At 42.9% G+C, this 16,622-nt stretch overlaps 6 protein-coding genes across 6 annotated transcripts; 2 read left to right on the forward strand and 4 right to left on the reverse strand.

Moving 5' to 3' along the window:
• Window positions 1-840: 840 nt before the first annotated feature.
• AK88_04460 (uncharacterized protein) lies at window positions 841-1,068 on the reverse strand (the record flags this gene model as incomplete). Its single annotated transcript, XM_012482070.1, has 1 exon — window positions 841-1,068. The coding sequence occupies one exon, from the start codon at window positions 1,066-1,068 to the stop codon at window positions 841-843; it is 228 nt and encodes a 75-aa protein (XP_012337493.1).
• Window positions 1,069-2,224: 1,156 nt separating this feature from the next.
• Window positions 2,225-2,617, reverse strand: AK88_04461 (uncharacterized protein; the record flags this gene model as incomplete). The annotated part of the gene is made up of 1 exon (XM_012482071.1): window positions 2,225-2,617. One exon carries the CDS (start codon window positions 2,615-2,617, stop codon window positions 2,225-2,227), a length of 393 nt encoding a protein of 130 aa, XP_012337494.1.
• Window positions 2,618-4,469: 1,852 nt separating this feature from the next.
• On the forward strand, window positions 4,470-11,047 carry AK88_04462 (uncharacterized protein; the record flags this gene model as incomplete). The annotated part of the gene is made up of 6 exons (XM_012482072.1): window positions 4,470-9,464; window positions 9,619-9,725; window positions 9,904-10,176; window positions 10,387-10,484; window positions 10,628-10,784; window positions 10,924-11,047. The coding sequence occupies 6 exons, from the start codon at window positions 4,470-4,472 to the stop codon at window positions 11,045-11,047; spliced, it is 5,754 nt and encodes a 1,917-aa protein (XP_012337495.1).
• Window positions 11,048-11,086: 39 nt separating this feature from the next.
• AK88_04463 (uncharacterized protein) lies at window positions 11,087-12,469 on the reverse strand (the record flags this gene model as incomplete). The annotated part of the gene is made up of 1 exon (XM_012482073.1): window positions 11,087-12,469. The coding sequence occupies one exon, from the start codon at window positions 12,467-12,469 to the stop codon at window positions 11,087-11,089; it is 1,383 nt and encodes a 460-aa protein (XP_012337496.1).
• Window positions 12,470-13,441: 972 nt separating this feature from the next.
• On the forward strand, window positions 13,442-14,369 carry AK88_04464 (uncharacterized protein; the record flags this gene model as incomplete). The annotated part of the gene is made up of 4 exons (XM_012482074.1): window positions 13,442-13,643; window positions 13,816-13,874; window positions 13,992-14,113; window positions 14,213-14,369. 4 exons carry the CDS (start codon window positions 13,442-13,444, stop codon window positions 14,367-14,369), a joined length of 540 nt encoding a protein of 179 aa, XP_012337497.1.
• A 529-nt stretch (window positions 14,370-14,898) lies between these two features.
• AK88_04465 (uncharacterized protein) lies at window positions 14,899-15,735 on the reverse strand (the record flags this gene model as incomplete). Its single annotated transcript, XM_012482075.1, has 1 exon — window positions 14,899-15,735. The coding sequence occupies one exon, from the start codon at window positions 15,733-15,735 to the stop codon at window positions 14,899-14,901; it is 837 nt and encodes a 278-aa protein (XP_012337498.1).
• Between the last annotated feature and the right edge of the window lie 887 nt (window positions 15,736-16,622).

Here is a 16,622-nt window from a genome sequence, read left to right on the forward strand (position 1 = left end):
AATGTAAAATGGATAAAAAAAAAAAAGGGTTGAAAAAAAGGAGTGGAAACAAAAAGGGGCAAGACTATATATAAACATAGAGCAACATTGCGTCATGATGTTATTTTCTACCCTTAAAAAAAAAAAAAAAAGGTTAAGGACGATTCCCTGTTCAAGCAATGCTATGCACACAATGACAAATAGGGCGAAAATTGCGTACGCATACACGCGGATAATAGGGCGTACCCCTGGAAACGCAAATATCGTAGCATCCTCAATGGACACAGGTAACGCTATTCGGCGCATGGGCGAAGCTACCTGCATGACCCGCCTCCGTTGCAGGTATTTCCACCTGTGCATATATACATGCTCATGTGAGTTTATTTTTAAGCAAGGACTTGGTCCCCCTTCTCGTTGCCACCCCATAAAACGCAGTTCCAATTCCTCGCAGCGCCTAAACGTAGTTGAAAACTATTTTGCCAAAAAAGGTTCTTAAACGCGTTTGGCAAATACGCCCACGTGTAGAAAAAAAAATAAATCATATATTATGTAGAGCGTGCCACGGGTCATATACATTTCTGGGTCTACAAAACGCTGCAGTGCGATAGTGGCAAGCACTTCCCCAAAACATTTCACTAGTGTAAGTGGAACTCACAAACAAGAATCCGACGCGAGTTATCCTCCTCTTCTTGTTTCCATCCGTTTCATCTCATCCTTTCAGGTTTAATGTCACTTATGCATTTTAGTAGCACCAAATGGTCACACACTTCGCAAGCGCGGTTTGATCTGCACACCCGAATTAGAAGTTTGCTGTGCAAGCTTTGTACCCTCGTCATACAGCCACCCGCACCCATAGACCATTCACAGTTGGTCACTCTCCACGTTATCCCTGTCCATCAGTTCGTCCAACAAATAATTGGTTAACTCCAAATCATCGTCATCATCGTCAGCGGGCAGGACTTCTATTGTTACATTCCCCAGGTCGTTCTTTACTCCGCCCTTTTGCTCTTCTTCATGTATACCCTGGGATGCTCCGCAGAGGCAGCACAAGACGAAGGCAAAAAGGACGCTACAAAGGCTTAGCTTCATTTTTGTTTTTTGTTTTTTTCAAAATTATCTGGTGATTTGAGGCAGTAGGCGGCAAAATAATACACCCACGGAAGCGCTCAATTCAAAGGGCCAAAATGTAGAGGCTACTGAGCGTCTAGTTCAATCCGATTAGTAATAATGCAAATGAGTTGTTGATGCCAAGCAAAAATCAAACGAGTTAAAGTAAAATTGGGCAAAATAAAGGCATATCAGTAAAATAAACAAAAATTAAAAACAAATTTTAAAATATCGGGATTTGTGTACGAATCATGGCTTGTACGTACACCGCCAGTTGTGTGCAGCCATAAAATGCGGCCGACACGTGAATTGTTCCTTTTCGTAAGAAGAAGTACACCTAATAGTAGTGGAGTAGACACAAATGCGCCCTCATTGGAAGTATAGGGGAGGCTAAAATGTGGCAGACGGAAAGAAACGGAAAAGGTTGCGCAATGCAATTGATTAGGTATTTCATTGGCTATTGGCTACTGTCTTGTAGGGATAAACTTTTTTGCACACACAAAAAACGTACACAACGTGTGCATACTCGCCTGATTGGTGAAGTCCCCATTTGCGGGAATGCATGTTGTCCCCAAGTGCGCAAACGCGTAAAACGGGGAAATTCCCTGCACTGGGGTGTGTCCTGTCCATGCAGGTACGTGGCCTTCCTCCTCATCTTCCTGATTTGGAGCTTCATGGATTTGCAACTTTGTGGGGTTACTATTACATTAATTTTTTTTTTTTTTTTTTTTTTTTTTCGCTTGTTCATAAGAAATGTGCAGCTAGCCAACAAATTCCACTTTGGTTGTCTCCCCCCACAAAGCGAATGGCACTCCTTCAGTTTGTGGTCGTTTATCATCTTGGGTTTTCCTCCAATCCTGTTTTTCTGGGCATGGGGCTCTGCCCTTTCCCTTGGACCACGTTTTTTCAGTTTGATATTCCTCCTGGAAAAAAAAAATAGTTACATTTTTGTACATACCCTTCGCATGTTTGCAGCCGGTAACTTCCTATTCCATGTTGTGGTTTTCATTTATATATATTCATATCTCTTTGTGTTGTTGTTGTGTCGGGAGTTCCCACTTTGGATGCAAAAACGGAATGGTACAAGAGGGAGGTAAAATGTGTTGCCCGCTGCGTGCTCCTCTCCTCAATGTCCATTTCACTTCGAAGCACCCTCCTTGTCCTCAGCAGCCCCGGTGTACCCGTCCTGGTCATTCCTCCCTGGGGGGAGCGTTTCCTCTTTTTTTTTTCTCACGTGATCAATTTTAAACAGTCTAAATTTCCGAATGTTAATTTTGAACCCCTCCTGTTCGATTTTCAAATTTTTTCTTTTTTTCAAGCTTCCATCAAAATTGAGGATTTTCCTTTTTCTTTTTTTTCTCGCATCATCCAGTATACCATTTTCAATGGCTCTCTTAATCTTAATTTGAATCCCCTTCCCATCATCTTCGCTCGCGCTAGTATCAGTGCCTGCAGTTGTCTCGGAGTCACATGAGCAGTAACCTTGGCTTACATCATCACTCTCGATAAACCCTACACTTGAGACAGCCATATTTTCGTTCTCTCGATTTCGTTTTTTGCAAAAAGCAAAATGTGTTCGTCTGCTGTGAAGAGGTCCGCATAGGTTATACTCACGTATACCCGCCTGTCCACAGGAAAACTCTTCGCACACCTTTTATTTGTGCCTCGCACGCGTATTCAGTCTACGTAAACGCGAAAGTGCACACCTGCCAGACAAAATGAAGAACACGGCGAGGAACAAAAACAAGTGAAGTAATATCATGCAATTTGTTACTCGCAAATGGGAACAGTTTATTTTAAAAGCCCTACAATGTGTGTCTTCCCTTAGGCCTTATCGAAAAACAATGCAGTGAAGCTCAAGGAAAAAAAAAAAAAAAAAAAAAAAAAAAAAGTACATCCAATTGCTGTCTTTGTTGTTTCATGCCCAAAGGACAAAAAGCCTGTGTTACAAAATTAAACAGCGCGATGCCATAAACAGAAAAAAGCGGAAAGAAAAAAAAAGAAAGAAAACAATTAACAGGGCTACTTCAATTTTGTTAAAATGGACACCACTCAAAAAGGGCCTGATTTGTGGTTCACTGAACAGGGGGACGGGAAATAATAACCCTGGGGAACCAGTGCGCGTAAAAGCATGCGTGGGGTTAAGCGGTCAGACAGCAAAGGAGAGAAGGTGAAAGGAACAAAAAATTTTTAATGCCAAAATGTCCAAAATTTAAAGGGGAATATGTGAACACGTGAAAATGATGAGTCTCCACCCGCGCGAATCAATAATGCGTTGAATGGACACTCATGCAATTGTGCAGTGTGGGACGTAATCAGCCCCACTGGAAAAGGGGCCCAACCCCGCACGCCAACCGCCACACAACAGCTTGCGTTAAAACGAGGTCACTTGTTCCCTCCCTTTGTGCGCACGTGAAAAAAAAAATAAAATAAAAATGACATAGAATGCAGTGATGAGGCCAAAAAAAAAAAAGAAAAACCAAGTCACCTAGATTAAGTTATAACATACCACAAGGTCCATCCCACAATCCTGTGTGCAAAACTAGTAACCCGTATCTTCTCGCACATTTGTCATTTTGAATAAAGGGAATTTTTTTTTTTTTTTTGTTGAGAGTTTCTTCCTCTACATAAGGTCATTCGTATTGGTCTTCAAATATGCTCATGCACTATCGAGCTTGATATAAAAAAAGGAAAACGCTAAAAGGAGTGCATGGTTCGGGTCTTCCTCCTCCCCCCACTTCCGTCTCTGTCCAAATGTGCGCAAGACAGCGGGTTCGATATCCTTCCGCCATATGCACAAGGGCACGCTTTCTTTATGCTTCTGTATACTGCGTTTGTTCAATTTGCGGATACGTAATCTTCTACCTATTTTAAAGTCGCGCCAAACGTTGAATTGCAATGTTCTTCGTTTGAGCAAAACTGGTCTACATGGTAAGACCGTCACGCTTGGCTTCTCTCGGAATAGGTCTTTTTTTCGTAAGTAAAATTATTCGCACAAATTTGCAATTTTGCCAAATTTGCGTTTTTTTTTTTCTTTTTTTTTAATGGTGCTGAAAAATAATAATCATTTGTCGCGGTCCACCAGTTTACCTCTCCCCATCTGGTGCAGTCCTGTTATGGTGTGAGTTCCCTCCTTATTCCCCCACATATGTGTGTGTACGCACGTGCAGGGAAGACATTTCACATCCTTGAGGGGCCCGAAGTGTCCTATATACTGCCGCTTTACACTGTCGCGGACCCAAAATTATAGCCCCCCCATTTGGATCCTTACAAAACTGACACAAACAACGACGGTGCTAGCTTTACCATACAGGTGAGCAATAACGACGAGTACAATAACTCATCGCTTAAGAGCAAAAGCAAAGTGATGTGGTGATGACAAAATGAAGAAGACAAATTTCAGTGAAAAAATGAACTCCTTCTTGGAGGATAAAAAAAAGAGGGAGGACAATGTATCCGCCCTTGAGGAAAAAAAAAAAATTTTTTTTGATAAAAGTAATTTTACAGAACGGAGGAATGACGAGTTGGCAAAAAATTATGAGCAGGTAATTGCAGGGAGGCAGGTGACACACCAGACGGACAACATTGCACAAGTCATGAAATGTGTAGAAGCCCATGCGGAGCGCAGGAGTGGAGGAACGTTAGACGAGGAAAACGAATCGAATGAGCAGTACAACCAGGAGAATGGGAGAGAGACACCACGGAAAGACACCAAGACGGGGTATAACAACGCAACAGATATAGTGAACATCGAAGGGAACTGCCACACTGAGCAAACAATCAGCCAAGAAAGCTCAGGATTGAATGAGGGATACACAAGCAAACACTCCTTACACAACGCTATCAACAACCCAATAGAAAAAATGAAGAAGCTACGCATAAAAAGCACACACAGATATTTGAACAAGGCAGAAGATGATTCTTATAAATTGATAAAGGACTACCACAGAGAGGTCGACAACTGCATGGAGGAAATAAAAAGTGAAACTTTTTTAAAGGCGAATTTGCTGAAGAGCGAAATGGACAAAATATTGACCCAGGCGGAAAGACTCACAAAAGAAGCGCTTGACTTAAAGTGGGATGGGAATCCATCACCAAGAGAAGAGAACTCACAAGGACAAATGAAAATTAACAACTTCTATCTTACATACTACACAACTTTGATGGAGTTAAAAGTTCGTGAGAAGTTCATCCCTTCAAGTGACAACGCAGTGGATGGACCCCAAATGAGCAGCACCCGCGTCATAAAGGACTGCTCAGAAAATACAAAAAAATGTATACTAAATGAGATCAAAAAAGAGGTAGATAAAAAAAGAGAAGACATGAAGGCGAAATGGGAATGTGTACAAAATTTATTTACCAATTTGAATGAAAAAATTAAAAATTTTATTTGCCATTTTGAGAGGAAACACGAAAAGGTAATAAAAGGAATGAGTGACAGTACTCAGTGTCTGGAAGCAAAAATGAGGGAAAAAATATTCTTCAGCACAGAGGAAGCTTCCCAAATTATTAATACCGAAATGGAAAGGGGAAAACAATTTTTTCTAGACTTTCTCACTCACTTTAATGATTACGTAACAAAGACATATAATTATGTGTACGAAAAATATCACCGATGTGAATATATTTTCCTCAGTGACATGCTGCACCAGCAGAGCTATCAAGACATCTGTTGCGTGTACTCCACCATTTCACAAAATTACCTCAACAGTTTATCCACGAACAAAATTTTTAACCGCCTCATTACCATGTTCGAAGATAATTACAATGCTGTGTACGCCAGAAGGGTTGGCCTCCCGTCTGACCAGTTCTTCAATGGCTTCTTATCCCCACAGCGGGGGGAGCTAACAGAGGGGGAAGCAGCGAAACACGACCAACGGCACTCCACCGATATCTACCAAAATGCGAATCAGCACTATGAGGAGTACCTCAAAAGGTATGAAGAGATAAAGACAGAAATGATGCTATACAGGGAGGCCATGCTGCACACGTTGTTCCACTTGGGCAACTTCGCGGCTGCCGTCGGCGGGGGAACAGCAACGTCCACAACAACTACAACTGCGACAGCTGGGGGAAGGCAGCTGTGCAGGGAGGCCACAAAGAAGGCTGCGCATAATGTTTCCACAAAAACTCTCAAAAAGGCGCAGCGGGATGGGAAGGAGAAAAAGGCAGACAGCAACCCAGTGGGAGACAACTTAGAGCCAAAACGGGAATTACACGTAAAAGTAAAAATGGAAAATTACTCACAAGAGGAACCAAGTATAGGCAAAAACCCAAAGGAAGGCAACCCCCTCCCTGATGAGGTTAACCGAATGGTAGATGACCCAAGTGGAGTAACCCACGAAAATGACAACCAAACTGACGAAATAATAATCGCACAAATTTTCAAAAACAAAAATGTGTTCAAAAAAATCACGAACAAAATTTTGACGCATTATAACATACTGAATTTGAGAGACGATTATTTCCTACTCTCTTTTTTCTCCATTTTGGAGACGTTAAAAAGTGATATACTGTTGATGAGCTCCCACGTGGAAAGGAAAATAAATCAGTCTGTCCAACAGTGCAGTGAGAAGAACAGTATGTTCCTCTACACCTTTGACACACTGTTGAGGGAGTATAACTCCGTTGTGAAGAAATGCCTGCAGTGCAAGGACCACTTGCTCATGAAAAAGTTGCTGACCATTAAGGACGAAGCGAAGAAAAAACTCCAAAGCCATGTAATACAAACGGAAGAGGAATCTCGAACCATTAATGAGACTCTCTGCGCTCAGTCCCAACGTCTCTGGGGGGATTTCTTGTTCGCCGCTTTGACCAAAGCCAAGGTGATAAGCGCAGAGGGGGAGGAAGCGCTCTCTCTTCGTAGGGCTAACGAGCGATGCGGCATAAATGAAACTGCAGGTGAGGGAAAACACACTGATGATATAAAGGGAAAACAAAAAATAAAAACCCATGACAATGAAAGGAACATAATCAGACAGCTAGTTGGGCCCAAACACACATACACGTACGACGCAGAAATGATATGGTACCACGCCTACACCACTTATAAGAGTAACATGATGGGGCTGCTACATCCTAGTAGGGACATTGCAGCTGGTCTAGAAAGAAACGTCAAAAGGAAGGAGCGGACTGTTGGACAAACAGGAAAAAACGCCTCCAACGCTGCGAAGAAAAAAGAAAGCACAATAAAGACAAACATTGAGCAGATTAGAAAAGAGTACATTCAGCAGAGCGGGGAAGTGAAAGGAGGAGGAAACCACTTTGATGAGGAGGAGGTTAATCCAGACGGGACTCACTCTGTGGCGACAACGAATGCACTACCTCAAGTGCCCAAAATATGTCCACCAGATGAACTACTCTTCAATGAGGACCTCCTAAAAGAGCTCTTCCAAAATTTTACCTCCACCTACTACGAGCGCTTCAAAGAAATTCTATTCGAGCACCTGCTAAAGGCAAAAATGAGATCCGAAAAAGAATGCACAAAATGGTGCCAAAAAATAGAGGCCCATATGTTCGAAGAGCAGATCCAAAGAGATGAAGAAAAAATGAAAGAGCTAGCCATCAAACTGGAAGAAAAATTTAAAGCAAATAAAAAAACGTTTGACAACGCTTCCATAAAATTGTCCCAACTGGTGAAGGAATATGAACACGTGATAAATGAAGAGTGGGAAGATTACGAACACTTTAAAAAAAATATATGTATGATGGAGAAAATACTAGAACAAAACACAGACGACCACGAATATGATAAGTTCACCATTAGGTACAACCAACTCATGGAAACATTAAAAATTAGCTTCAAATCAATTAGGGAAAAATTATTATACGGTGAAAAAAAATTAAAGGGAGAAATTAAAAAAGTACAAACGTACTGCACCATGCTCATTAGGACTGGACAGACCAACGTAGACATGGATGAAATTCAAACATTTTTGCATAATTCAAATAACCTTCTTCTTTCCATTTGCCAGAAGAGACAAGAAATCGAAAATGTCTTCAACGCTAATGAGTATATCTTTAACAATAAATTTAGGGCCATCTCGTGTAGAAGCTCCAACAGGGGGGAAGGACAATCTGGACCAGCAACACCTGCGCCAGACAGACAAATGATTGACTACCTAATCACAAAGGAAGAAATAAAAAATAACCTCCTCATTTTTTATCTTCTAGTTTATCATATCAGGGTGTGCATTGGGCAATCAACAGGACTAAGTGTGTCGGGGGTGCCATATCCTGAGGAGCGTAAGGCTAGACACCCAGCATACACATCTAAGGCCTCCCTGAAAATGGAAAGGTCACCTAAAGACGCGCACAATGGAAAAGGGGAATCCAACCCGGCAAGCCCTTTTAACCTTGTGAGCCCTGTGAATGGAGGGAACTTCTCCAATGCGACCACCCCGCGAACCCACCAAATAATAAACCTCCAGGACAAATTCACCCTCGTGCAAAACTGCATATATGAAATTGGGACATTCCGAAAAATAGAAAAAAGATATGAGTTGGACTTACCACGGAAGGATTCCATTGTGACAAATTTTTTTCTCTCTCGCATGATAAGCCCGCACCTGCCCCACTTGGTGTTCTCCAAAGCTACCGGCATGCATGAGAGCCCAGATGACTACCTCACCTTTGGCCTCGTTGATAACGAGGCGAGACGCAAAGGAAAAGAAGCAGAACAAGAACAACAAAGAGGGGTGAAAGGGATCGAGCAAATGGGAAAGCAACCAGCCCCGGCGGGGTCTTCATGCGAGACGGTTGCACCACAGAAGTGTGCCCCTAAACCCGACACTGGGGCAGAACACGAAACCTGCACGTCCGACACAAAAACGAACGTCAGAAGCACACAAAGAATCACACACACTGGGATGAAGATAAAACAGAACAGCAAGAAAAGTGAATCGAACATCGTGAAAGATAACCCCCCTGATGCGTCCTCCTATGCGGAGAATGAAATTATACGAAAGGACTACCTCGATGTGAAGTTCTTCCTCTACACATGTGTGTACATTATCCACCTAATAAGTAACGTAGTCCAAAAAACTCGTTCCAAAGATTTCCCCAAGGAAAGACAACCAAAATACCACCACTTCTTATTCATCTCATACGACCTTTCACATATCATATATAAGAACAATATATTGGCGGACAATGTAAAGAGCAAGAAAGCCGCTGTGACTGACCTAATGGTGAACAAGAAGGCCATGTCTTCTTTTGTATTTTGTCCCGATCATGTGTCACGCAGAACGGAGCTCATTCATTTGTTTAAATTTGAAAAGGAAACCGTGTCGGAACTGTTCGAGAGGACTTTTGCTCAACTTCGCGCTCTGCATTCCGCCAGTGCAAACGACATTCTTGTTGGGAAGATACACAGCGAGGTAGGGTTCAATTACTAGCGCGGCGGCTCCACGACCTCGCTGCAAGAAGTTGATTCCTCATCAGTGAAGAAGCCGTGTATGCATAATTTCAACAACTCCCCTGCATACTACTCCTCGCGTTTATGCCCCTTCCCCGATTGCACTTCCTCAACAGTACGCGGAAGACATATATACCCTGGCCACTTACCTGAAAGTCCTGTTAAAGAAAGCTGCTTACTTCACCTTCCGCTGCATCTACAAGCGCCACGAATCTATGTGCACGTAAGAATCCATTCAAAAGGAGTAAAACACACCTTCAGGCACACCACCCCGTAGAAACCTCAGACAGAGGATCACATTTCCAATGTATGCACCGCCTATTTCATATCAGAACCATCGCAACATCACCACCAGAACGATAAATCACCCTATATAAACACTATGTCATTCCATCCCACAGCGAACGAATAAACACCATGCAAAAAAATTTGCTGAAAAAATTTAAAGAATTAAATGAGGACCTCAAAGTTACAGATACAGGGGAAGACACAGCTAGCCACGTCACAAAGAGGAAACAAGCCATCAAGTCCCTATTCCATTCATACGTTTCAGTGATAAGAGGAATGCTAACAAACCATCTCATGTACCTGCATGACAATCTGTGCAACAATGTCATTTTCTGTGTTCATGTGTTAAGTCTCTTGCCCGCTGGTTCCTTCTCAAGTGGAGACACGTAAAAAAAATCATAACAAAAGGAGAAAAAAAAAAAAAATAGGCATTTGATGGGTAGGGGTACCCGTATATATGCATCCCCCTAGGGGGCTTCGTCCAGATGGAAAATTAGCAAAACGGCTTGAACTAAATCATTCCACTGGGAACGCAGATACCATAGTTGTACGCAAATTTATGTCCACTATGCTCTTTTGTGCCACCCATTTTGTAGCCCACTCGGTAGAGACTCTCCCCCAGAGAAGGCAAGCACACAAGGGGCTGGAAACTTGGCCTTTTTAAAAATTCACCACGTGGATATATCTGCTGAATGTACGTGTAATTGTCTTGCTCCTTTGCAAAAAGGGGGCCTGCGGAGATGAAGGCATGTACATGCACACGCACGGACTTGTGTGCTCGCCCACATATGTAATAGCACCCACATGCACGCGCTCCCCCCCATTTCACGCACTAAGACGACCTCAGCGACATCGTCAAAAAGATCGACAAGGCGTATGGCGCCGCGGGCGATCACAGCAAAGTGGACAGCGGCGCGAAGCAGAAGAAGGACGCGGAGATATTCTACCTACCCTACAACGAGGAAAACCTCTACATTGCTAAAAAATTGGAACAGTGAGCATGTTTTTAAAATGGAAAAAAGAAAAAAAAAAAGGGAAAAAAAGACAAAGGGGGAAGAAATGGCTATATACCTCCCTCGGTTGCCTTCAGAATGGGGCACTAACCCTCGTTTAACCCCTTCCCTGCTTTGCAGAAAAATGAACAAGTACGGGGAAAGGCTTTACGCACACATGGCAAAAGCAATGGACGAAAAGAAAAAGGAAATAATCAAAATAATTTCCAACGATGTGAAGGAGCACCGGAGGTACTACGAGTGAGGAACAGGTTTAGCGGCCTGGGTGAGGACAGAGCAAAACCTACCCCTCATTAAACACATCCTTCGCTAACATGGAGTAAAACTGAATAAGACTATATATGTGATTAATTTTGTAAATTAACTTATTGTTTAAATTGATGAGTAAATCCATCCCGTAGAGGTTTAGTTTATCCATGCTGTTTTTGTAAATGTAAAATGCAGCTTCACTTTCTGAGTGCTCTTCCTTCATATCATGGTTCGACCTGGTGCTGATGTTATTTATAAGAGACAAATCGTTAATCTTGGAGAGAGGTAGAATAAGTGAGCTGTTATTTTTTTTACTAAAGAAATTCTTAGATACATCTGCCAAACTGTTAAAGGTGGCATGCTGTTGGAAATACTCATCCCTTGTCTCAGCATCTTGTTCCTTTCGATTTTCCATCCCGTTCATGCTCTCCTTAACTGCATCATCCCCCCCATGAGTACAACCCAAAGTATCCATCCCACCGGTACAAAATTTCTTCCCATTCGTCACATCTAGTATTCCTACTCCGGACTTAAAAATGGACTCCAAATTTTCTGACAAATTACAATCGAAATGTACAATTTCGTCTAACTTGTTTTGTATTTCGATGGGGGATAAATTTTCCTGAGGCGAAGGATTCACATTTACATGTACTTCATCTGAGTGGGGAACCTCTTCCTCATTAGGGTTGTTCCCATGGGTATCATTTAAAAGAAGCTTCGATTCTAAAATGGACTTTTCGATTAAACTTTTGTTTTCTATACACTTGATAAAAAGAGGAAGGTATTTCAAAAATGTAAAGATATTTTTTTTTAAATCGTTTTCACTTTTTTTTGACTCCACCAAGAGGTAATAAATTTCGTCTGTCGTCAGTTGGGCGCACGGTCTACCATCATCACTTAAATCATTCGCATCATAAACAACCTCGATGCTTTGGTTGTCAACCACTTTTACATTTTTAATGAAACTCTTCAACTCCTCTGTGCATTGCTTATTTCCATCCTTTTCATTTCCGTCTTCACCAATTTCATTTGCACCCTTCCCTGGCTCTTCAACAGTGTGATGTTTCTGTCCGCCTCCCTCACCTACGTGCCGTCCCTTCTCGTCATCCTTCAACTCGTGCTTCTTCCTATACGCTTCGAACTCATTGAGGCTTCTGCTCAACAAAACTAAAAACCTCTTCTGCCACAAAACACACACGTTTAAACAGAGTAATTTATTTTTATTGGTCGGTTCGTTTTTCTTAAAATGTTTTTTTAGTATGTACTCCACCTTGTCTTCAAATATATCACTTATGTGGTCAAAATAATTTTTATATTTCTCATCGATGAAAACATAATTGTCCTCTTTACTGCTCTGTACTTTGCTCCTATCATGTTGGTTCACCCAGCGGCTCTTCTCCCCTCTGTAGTACTCCATTGTTCTTATTCTGTCTCCGCGGTATGCGTGCGTATGTGTGTTATTGTGTGTGTGTATGCGTACGTATGTATGTGTGAACGGGTGAGGATGAAGTGGAAGAATCCTGCTCGATGGCTACTACTGCACACAGCAACGATCTGCGTCCACTTGGCTACGCCGGGATGGCTTCGACGAACTGGCAATTTCCACTTCTTGACTATTATATATACGTATACATATGTCCTTTTTTGCGTGGCCAATTTGGGCCTGGCTGGCGTGTGTACGTGTGTCCGCTGTATGTTTCCCCTGAAAAAGGTTACCGCTCGGGCCGTATGCGTCGCGATGGGATGGTATGCAGTGTGACGCGCCGCGATACCAACACCGCAGCAACACTGCTCGGTATTTTTTCACTAGCGCGCGAAGGGCCAATTTTCCTCGCGTTTTTCGCTCGCTCGCGTCACAGCATGTTGGCACACAGATACATGAAAATGTACACCCTTGCGGGGACTTGAACGGGAGAAACGAAACGTATATTTTGTTTCCACCTCGAACAAACTCTGATTATATTTATGATGATGATGAAAACCATGCGACTGCTCAACCGTTCGCGCAATTTTCCGCCGCAGAAAATTCCGCGACGATTTTTCACGCACCAATTTTCGCGCGGCAATTTTCCGCCTCCACTGCTCTCAACCCCCCTGCTCACGTGTCTACTGCTCACAAAAGGACTTTCGGGTCGGATTTCCTTGGGCCCTTTTTTTTTTCAATTTTTACGAAAAGGGAACCACCAGACGGGAGGAAGCGGTCGCCTTTAAAGTAATCATGCATTTATTCCCATCATATGGGCACTTTATTTGTGTAAGTTTATTTTTTTTTTTTTTTGTGCATACTTTTTTTTTTTTTTTGTGCCCGCACCCCCGCACTGTGTATCCCTGTTGAAAGCTGCTCCCGAACGATGCGGGACACAGCCAACGAGAAACAGCACAAGTGAATATGGGCACCGTCGAAGGAACCCATATGGGCCAACTGTCGGTGGGCCTGCTCGCAACGGAAGTCAAACGGGGAAACGACGACGAGGAGACGGAAGCAAGGGAGACATATAAAAGGGGCCTCAGGGAAATCATAACCAGAGTTTACGTGGGGGACTACGAGGACTCCAAGAACATCCTGCTCCTCAGCAGCATCGGCATTACGCGTACACAGGGAGGGGAAGCGCCGAATGACCAGAGTGGCATCGCGCCTAATAGGCAGAACTGCGGAGAGACAATCATAATACGATAGAGGCACACCTTAGTTCCCGCCACCACTCAAATAGCGCAAAGCAGTAAAATGGCAACAACCCGATGAACCCCCCCTCCTTGCCGCAGACATCATAATCGTAAGGTGCAAAGAAGAACATCAAACAGCTAGGATCATTTACCCACATGTAAGTCATATTTCTCCTGCAATGGCGTGCATCTATACCTACGTGGGTTCACCATCTTTCCTGAGCATATGAGAACCCACAGTGTGTGCACCTCCACCCACGCACCCAACGATACAGAAGTTCGAGTATTACATCATCGACCTGGACGACCATTATGACTGCACGCACTGTACTCATTTGAAATTTCTGCTCGATGAGATCCTCTTTGAAAATGGCCAAAATAAAGTCTTTATCCACAGGTATGAAAGATGAACAGAGTGGGGAAATGTGCACCCCCGCCCCCCGTGAGATGAATTCCCCTGTCACAATTTTTTTTTTTTTTTTCCTATACCCTACAGCTACTTCTCCCTTGATAAAATTCTCTCCCTCTTGGTATTCTACATCGCGACGACGCTAAACCTCGACGTGGAGGACGTCCTGGCCTACGTGAAGAAAATCGTCCCTGATTTTTCCATGGATACAGGTGAGAGGGATATTTCCTTTTGGTTGTTATAATAACAAAAAAAGGTGCGAAGCGTAATAACCTTGTGTTCTTATCCCTCACGCAGTGTCACCCGCTTCACATATTGCGTCCCTTGTTACAGGAGAGAGCGACAATATATATTATTTCACCAAGAGGCACATGTTGACCTACTACCCCGGGTGCAAAAAAAAACAAAAATTTAACACATAAAAATTAGTGTCAGACGAAGACATACATTCGTTTCTCTTTATTCATAACCGCAAACCAGTGCTCACACTGCAGTTCTGAAAACTTTGCTCCTTTTCTCTCATCCCCAGGGAATGCACAAGCTACCTCGACGTGCGGGACCAAAAAGGGAGGGAGCCTTCAAGTTCCTCCTAAACAATGAAGTGAAGCGTGTCATTTGATCCTGCCCGAACGAGGTAAACCAGCACTACATCGCGAAAGCAATGATTTTTAAAAAAAAAAAAAAAGGAATTTGGTTAGGGGTGGACCAGCGGAATGGCGTTAACTGTGCTATAGCCAGACAAGCTGCAAGGCCACTCCAACCGTTGCACATCTCTACGACCCGGCACCCCCCGCGTATTTGGTGTATATATCCTCGATCGCCTTGACCTTCCCCTTTATGTAGGCGTCCAACTTGTTCCGCTCGACGATCTTCCACTCCTCGCTCTGCACAAGCCTGGCAATGTCATCGCGTATCCTGTGACGCAGATTGCGCAAGTCGTTTTTGATCTTCTCCAACAGCTCCTTGGCTTCTTTCCTTTTCTTTAATTTTACATCCTCCGTCAGTGGAGGGATATGCAACAAAATGTGTTGCCCATCATTAGACATAGTAGGGTTCCATGTATTGTCCTTCATCTTCAAATGATAAATAATCTTCTGCGCGTCGCTAGTCATGTAAGGGTAAAAGTAAATCACCTTGGCTGACTTCAAAACCACTTGGGCTAAATCGGATAAATTAAATTTTTGCTTCTCTTTCTCAACAACCATACTGTTAAAAAAATCAACACTTAAATTATTCTCATATATTTTTTTCATTTTTTTTTCAAAAGATTTAACAATGTCTTGTGCCTTCATGTCGTATGCTTCGTAATCCACATGCGTCAGGGTAGCATCTCTCTCCCGCTCATCCTTCTCTCCATGACTGCCTCCACTCCTGCTGTTCGATTCCTCTGCTTCTTCAAACTGCACTTCATTTTTCACACCAGATATTTTCAAAAATTTGCGAAGCTTCTTCGTCTCCTTGTCCACTTTCTCTTTTTGTTTTTTGCTTCCAAATGGAATCTTTTGCACATGGACAGGAGGAATACAGTGCGCCACTGGGGGGAGCAGCAGCAGGTGGTAGTAATATGTGGGCTTACCAACCCGTGTTGCCTCCACCAGCAGCTTCCTCATTTGGCTCCTCGATACGGACGCCCACCACTTTGCAGGTCACCCCAACAATGCTCTTCCTCAACTGGAACTCCCAATATCAGCAGGGGGGGGAAGCTCCACAATGAGAACATAACTGAGAAGAAGACGAAGACGAATCCAGGGCGAACGCGTCAAACACGCAAGCAGGTACCTACACTTGCGATGTGTATTCTCGTCAACGCGTATACACATACACGGCATACCTCTGCCTAACCTAATCGGGGTGCTCCCTCAAACTTGGGAGAAATTGAAAACACGAAAAGGCCAACCTCCCTTCTCAAATCGAAGCGCCCATCTACACTCTATGCAAAAAAAAAAAAAAAAAAATTTACAACGTCAGCTGATGCCACTTCGCGCAAATGGTCGTACAGGGATGAATAAAACAGGGGATGAGAGGAGGGGGGGTACACTATATTTTCTTTACTTGCTCAAAAGTAAAGTTCTGTAAGCACATATATAAGTGCACTTATGTGGAAAAGCGACATGTACTATGGGGGCAAGCCTGCTACACTATGCTATAAGCGTATGCGTAAAGTCACACCTAGTCATCTGATTTGTGCCACAAAAAAAAAAAAATTCTGCTGGATCAAAACCCTTGGGGGAAGAACGCACCTCTGCCATGTTAAAATAGTCTCCCCACAAAAGAGTTTGTCCCACTGGTATAAACATGCACACACGTGGTGGGAAAAACATTAAAAAAAGAAAAAAACAAAAATCTTCCATTAATTGTTAAAATCGTTTTTACAGGGAGTTGAAAATGTGAATAGGATAATAATTCTTCTCAAAAGTGAATTATTAAAATGAAAAAAAAAACAGGCTCTTAACGCATCTACAACAATGATTCGAAGTGCAGGTACGCACATATATAA

This window comes from Plasmodium fragile, assembly GCF_000956335.1.
Source record: "Plasmodium fragile strain nilgiri unplaced genomic scaffold supercont1.64, whole genome shotgun sequence".
NCBI classification, from domain to species: domain Eukaryota; phylum Apicomplexa; class Aconoidasida; order Haemosporida; family Plasmodiidae; genus Plasmodium; species Plasmodium fragile.